This window comes from Lepidochelys kempii, chromosome 26 (assembly GCF_965140265.1).
Source record: "Lepidochelys kempii isolate rLepKem1 chromosome 26, rLepKem1.hap2, whole genome shotgun sequence".
NCBI classification, from domain to species: domain Eukaryota; kingdom Metazoa; phylum Chordata; order Testudines; family Cheloniidae; genus Lepidochelys; species Lepidochelys kempii.
This window is the reverse complement of record NC_133281.1, coordinates 305377-311376: the sequence shown is the minus strand read 5'-3', so window position 1 is coordinate 311376 and position 6000 is coordinate 305377. Positions and strand designations below refer to the sequence as shown.

At 59.6% G+C, this 6000-nt stretch overlaps 1 protein-coding gene across 2 annotated transcripts in view; it reads left to right on the top strand.

Annotated features, from left to right (window-relative positions):
* Positions 1–1412: 1412 nt before the first annotated feature.
* The window catches only part of AP3M2 (adaptor related protein complex 3 subunit mu 2), a 30288-nt gene continuing 25700 nt past the window's right edge, over positions 1413–6000 (top strand). The window contains exons 1-2 of one of the 2 annotated variants that reach the window (XM_073325049.1): positions 1413–1563; positions 5235–5583. In XM_073325049.1, coding sequence (XP_073181150.1) covers positions 5311–5583 — 273 coding nt within the window. In that variant the 5' untranslated portion in view covers positions 1413–1563; positions 5235–5310. The remainder of the gene's footprint in view (positions 1564–5234; positions 5584–6000) is intronic. The other variant, XM_073325048.1, reaches the window with a different exon arrangement.

Sequence of the window (6000 nt, the reverse complement as noted above, 5' to 3'; positions counted from 1 at the left end):
CAGCCAGACACCCACAGAGAGAAATGGGGGTGAGAGGAAGGGAGTCAGTTAGTTTGTGTGTTCCGCTATGAGTTTGTTACTGGGTTTCTTTCTCATTGTGCTGCTCTTATGTCTGAGCTGCCCACGCCCACCAGGAGAGATAGACTGATAACCAGAACAAGGTGAGGTTATTTCCGTGCAACCTCTCCAGCTGTTGCATGTTTTCACTAACCAAGACTGTAAGCTTTTTGGGGCTGAGGCTGTCACTTATTACATGTGATTATTAGAGAGACAAGTTGGGTGAGGTAATATCTTTTATTGGACCAACTTGTTAATGAGAGACACAAGCTTTTGAGCTACACAGTGCTCTTCTTCGGGTGATTATAGCATCCAGCACCATAGGGCTAGGATACATGACTCAGCCCTTTGGGTACTATAGTGAATCCATTGTTACTGACGCTTGTGATATTTTTTCTTAAAACCCCGCTACTGGAGGGCTATGACTATATGAGAATCTTGGTTTTCATTTACCTCTAGAAAAAAATTGAAGTTTCCAGACCTCCTGCTTACAGAGAGAAATCTGAAACCAGGAGCTGAGCACCTGCAGAAGGCTCAGAAATGAGGTGAAGAAAAAGCACCCACTTTAAAAAAATGGTTTGAGGGTGGGAGTTGACTTGTGACTGTTGAGCACTTGGAGTTGGCCACACTGAGTGATGCTGAATGTAGGGTGATCAGATAACAAGTGTGAAGAATCAGGACATGGATGAGGGGGTAATAGAACAAAGCCCCAAGTATCGTGATTGTCCCTGTAAAATCAGGACATCTGGTCACCCTTGCGGAATGCCTGTTCATCTCTGGCTGTGTGAGCTGTGCTTGCTTGGTTGGCACGCCTGTCCAGAGGCCTGATTGGGCTGCAGTGCATTGTTCTGTACCTGCCCTGGGCTCTGTGCGCCCCTGGGGAGAGCTGGCCTGCGCCCCTACAGCCAGGAGGGGGCACTCTGTTGGCAGGTGCTGGCTGGCAGTGGGGCAGAGCTCCGCTCTGAGCAGGGAGGGCGCAGCCCAAACCACTGGTGCAGAAAGGCAAGGAAGAGCGGGTGAGCGCAGCTGGCTCCCGCATTACGCCCAGGGCCGGGAGGGGGCGGACTGGGACAGCGGAGGTCCGGGGAAAACGCTCTCTTTGTGCAGCAGGACCCAGAGCACGCGGTCGCTCACTCTCGCGCGTGCCCTCTGTCTGCCTGGCGGACTCCCGCCACTTTGAGCCAGGGGGCGGGGCGTTGCTGGGGCCGTCCTAGAGTTTGCACCAATCATAGCTCACTACCGTGGGCCTACACCAATCAGAGGCCAGTGCACTAACGTCGTTCTTGTCGTAAGCAATTTGCCCTTTCGCAACCTATCAGTCGTAAATTGGGGCACAAGTCACCCAATCAGAGGCCTCGGGGCGTCACCGACCCGGGCGCGTCGCGGGTGGCCGAGTGTTGCCGCGGCCATTCTCCGGGGCTGGGGTTGGCTGGGCTGCCGAGGGGACTGTCGCCGCCAAGGCGAGGGGAGCGTTCGGACGTGGTGGGAGCCGGACGGGCCTGGGAGGTGAGTGGCGCCCTGCGGCCTCCTGGTCCCTAGCGCCCTCCCCCGCCGAGTCCCGGAGGCTGCAGGGGGTCCCCCCCCCGGCTGTCACAGCGGCCACGCCACAGCCCCCCCCCGAGGGCACCGCCCCCCTCCCCCGGCTGTCACAGCGGCCACGCCACAGCCCCCCCCCCCCGAGGGCACAGCCCCCCTCCCCCGGCTGTCACAGCGGCCACGCCACAGCCCCCCCCCCCGAGGGCACAGCCCCCCCCCCGGCTGTCACAACAGCCACGCCACAGCCCCCCCCCCCGAGGGCACAGCCCCCCTCCCCCGGCTGTCACAGCGGCCACGCCACAGCCCCCCCCGAGGGCACCGCCCCCCTCCCCCGGCTGTCACAGCGGCCACGCCACAGCCCCCCCCCGAGGGCACAGCCCCCCCCCCGGCTGTCACAACGGCCACGCCACAGCCCCCCCCCCGAGGGTACAGCCCCCCTCCCCCGGCTGTCACAGCGGCCACGCCACAGCCCCCCCCCCCGAGGGTACAGCCCCCCTCCCCCGGCTGTCACAGCGGCCACGCCACAGCCCCCCCCCGAGGGCACAGCCCCCCCCCCCGGCTGTCACAGCGGCCACGCCACAGCCCCCCCCCCGAGGGCACAGCCCCCCTTCCTCGGCTGTCACAGCGGCCACGCCACAGCCCCCCCCCCCGAGGGCACAGCCCCCCTTCCTCGGCTGTCACAACGGCCACGCCACAGCCCCCCCCCGAGGGTACAGCCCCTCTCCCTCGGCTGTCACAACGGCCACGCCACAGCCCCCCCCCCCCGAGGGCACAGCCCCCCTTCCTCGGCTGTCACAACGGCCACGCCACAGCCCCCCCCCGAGGGCACCGCCCCCCCCCCCCCGGCTGTCACAGCGGCCACGCCACAGCCCCCCCCCGAGGGCACAGCCCCCCCCCCGGCTGTCACAGCGGCCACGTCACAGCCCCCCCCCGAGGGCACAGCCCCCCTTCCTCGGCTGTCACAACGGCCACGCCACAGCCCCCCCCCCCGAGGGTACAGCCCCCCTCCCCCGGCTGTCACAACAGCCACGCCACAGCCCCCCCCGAGGGTACAGCCCCCCTCCCTCGGCTGTCACAGCGGCCACGCCACAGCCCCCCCCCCGAGGGCACAGCCCCCCCCCCGGCTGTCACAACAGCCACGCCACAGCCCCCCCCCCCCGAGGGCACAGCCCCCCTCCCCCGGCTGTCACAGCGGCCACGCCACAGCCCCCCCCCCGAGGGCACAGCCCCCCTTCCTCGGCTGTCACAACGGCCACGCCACAGCCCCCCCCCCCGAGGGTACAGCCCCCCTCCCTCGGCTGTCACAACGGCCACGCCACAGCCCCCCCCCCCCGAGGGTACAGCCCCCCTCCCCCGGCTGTCACAACAGCCACGCCACAGCCCCCCGCCCGAGGGCACAGCCCCCCTCCCCCGGCTGTCACAGCGGCCACGCCACAGCCCCCCCCCGAGGGCACAGCCCCCCCCCGGCTGTCACAGCGGCCACGCCACAGCCCCCCCCCGAGGGCACAGCCCCCCCCTCGGCTGTCACAGCGGCCACGCCACAGCCCCCCCCCTGAGGGTACAGCCCCCCTCCCCCGGCTGTCACAACGGCCACGCCACAGCCCCCCCCCCCCCGAGGGCACAGCCCCCCTCCCTCGGCTGTCACAATGGCCACGCCACTGCCCCCCCCTCCCTCGGCTGTCACAGCGGCCACGCCACAGCCCCCCCCCGAGGGCACAGGCCCCCTCCCCCGGCTGTCACAACGGCCACGCCACAGCCCCCCCCTGAGGGCACAGCCCCCCTCCCCCGGCTGTCACAACGGCCACGCCACAGCCCCCCCCCCGAGGGTACAGCCCCCCGAGGGTACAGCCCCCCTCCCCCGGCTGTCACAATGGCCACGCCACAGCCCCCCCCCCCGAGGGCACAGCCCCCCTCCCTCAGCTGTCACAACGGCCACGCCACAGCCCCCCCCCCGAGGGCACAGCCCCCCTCCCTCGGCTGTCACAACGGCCACGCCACTGCCCCCCCCCCCGAGGGCACAGCCCCCCTCCCTCGGCTGTCACAACGGCCACGCCACTGCCCCCCCCCCGAGGGCACAGCCCCCCTCCCTCGGCTGTCACAACGGCCACGCCACTGCCCCCCCCCGAGGGCACAGCCCCCCTCCCTCGGCTGTCACAACGGCCACGCCACAGCCCCGCCCCCTCAGCTGTCACAGCGGCCACGCCGCGGCCACGCCACAGCCCCCCCCCCCGGCTCTCACAGCGGTCACGCCACAGACCTGTGGCCCCCACTGAGGGCTACCTGTAGCTTAGCTGCAGTGAGTGATGGTACCACATAGGGCGGGAGAGAGCTCCTGGAGGAAATTATGGTTTTTAAAAAAAACAAAAACAAAAAAACATGGCCCCAGACAGCCACCCCCTGTGACTTGGTGTTGACCAAATGGGAGGAGGCTACATAGGGAATGCACAGGCTTGTACAGAATCTCTCCATCCAGGGCCACAACATGTTTTACAGTGTTGGGGTGATGTCATTATCTCTGTCTTAAAGCTGGAGGAAACTGAGGTATAGAGGGAAAGTGGCTTTCTCAGTATCACCCAACAAGTCAGTGGCACAATTAGGCCAATTCTCTGGTATGAAGGTTTGTTGGTTAGGGATGTAAAAAACCGCACACAGCCCACTTAGCTGTGCTGGCAAAACTCCAGTATCAATGCAGATACAGTGTATGCCAACAGAAGAGTGCTCCTGTCAGCACGGTTAACATCACTCAAAGAAAAGGGGTACTTGTGGCACCTTGGAGACTAACAAATTCAAAAACCAGTCGGAGAACACTTCAATCTCTTTGGTCACTCGATTACAGACCTAAAAGTGGCAATTCTTCAGCAAAAAAACTTCAAAAACAGACTCCAACAAGAGACTGCTGAATTGGAATTAATTTGCAAACTGCATACAATTAACTTAGACTTGAATAGAGACTGGGAGTGGATGGGTCATTACACAAAGTAAAACTATTTCCCCAAGTTTATTCCTCCTCCCCCCCCTCCCCCCACACTGTTCCTCACATGTTCTTGTCAACTGTTGGAAATGGCCTACCTTGATTATCACTACAAAAGGTTCTCTCCCCCCACCCCCGCCGCTCTCCTGCTGGTAATAGCTCACCTTACTTGATCACTCTCGTTACAGTGTGCATGGTAACACCCATTGTTTCATGTTCTCTGTGTATATAAATCTCCCCACTGTATTTTCCACTGAATGCATCCGATGAAGTGAGCTGTAGGTCACGAAAGCTTATGCTCAAATAAATTGGTTAGTCTCTAAGGTGCCACAAGTACTCCTTTTCTTTTTGCGGATACAGACTAACACGGCTGCTACTCTGAAGCCTGTCATCACTCAAAGAGGTGTTGGGTTATGCTGACAGAAAAATTCCTGGTGGCATATGTAGCATCTGCGTTAGGGGGTCTGCTGGTATAGTTACCTTGGCAAAACATTTGTAGTGTAGAGACGGTCTCAGGAGCAGAATCGAGGTCTCTTGACTCCTTTAGACACAAGACTATGTTCCCTCCACACAGTCTAATTACAAAATTCAAGTGTGTGCATGTTGTTACTTTCTGTAAAATTAAATAGCGTCAAAGATCAACTCTTGAAGGGGCCATTTTGTTTTCTAGGATCAAACTACTGCAGAACGGGGTCCTATTGGGTAGGCAAAGTGTTTCCAGCACTTGGACTTCCTTTGGTTCAACCATGATTCACAGCCTCTTCCTGATTAACTCCTCAGGGGATATTTTTCTGGAGAAGCACTGGAAAAGTGTTGTCAGCCGCTCTGTTTGTGACTACTTTTTTGAAGCACAGGAGAGGGCTACAGAGGCAGAAAATGTACCTCCTGTGATCCCCACACCTCATCACTACCTCCTGAATGTATATCGTCATAAGATTTTTTTCGTGGCAGTGATTCAGACAGAAGTGCCGCCCCTATTTGTCATTGAATTCTTACATCGGGTTGTGGACACTTTCCAGGTGAGAAAAGCAGGATATTTTGTCATTATGTTTCGTATTTATCTATCATTGGTGCATACACCGTCTTATAATAATAGCAAAGATCGTCCTACAGCAATACTCTGTTTTTCAGCAGGAACTGCCATAATGAGCTTTTTCGCAGCAGTGTCCTTTCTCTGCATAACATGCTGTGCTTCGCTGGTGTAGACCAACAAAAGTGGATTTATAAATTAGGTCTCTAGCATTTAGTTGTTTAATGTGCTCAACTACAATTCCTTGAATTCATGTACACAATTTAACACAACAGATCTTTTTTGTTTCAGCAAGAACTCAGGCAAAGGCAAAGCTCTTTCAGTGCAGTTGCACCCCACTTCATGCGCTTGCCAAGTCAAAAGACTGTAAGAAGAGATGGGTTTCACACAATGGCCTAAAAATCAA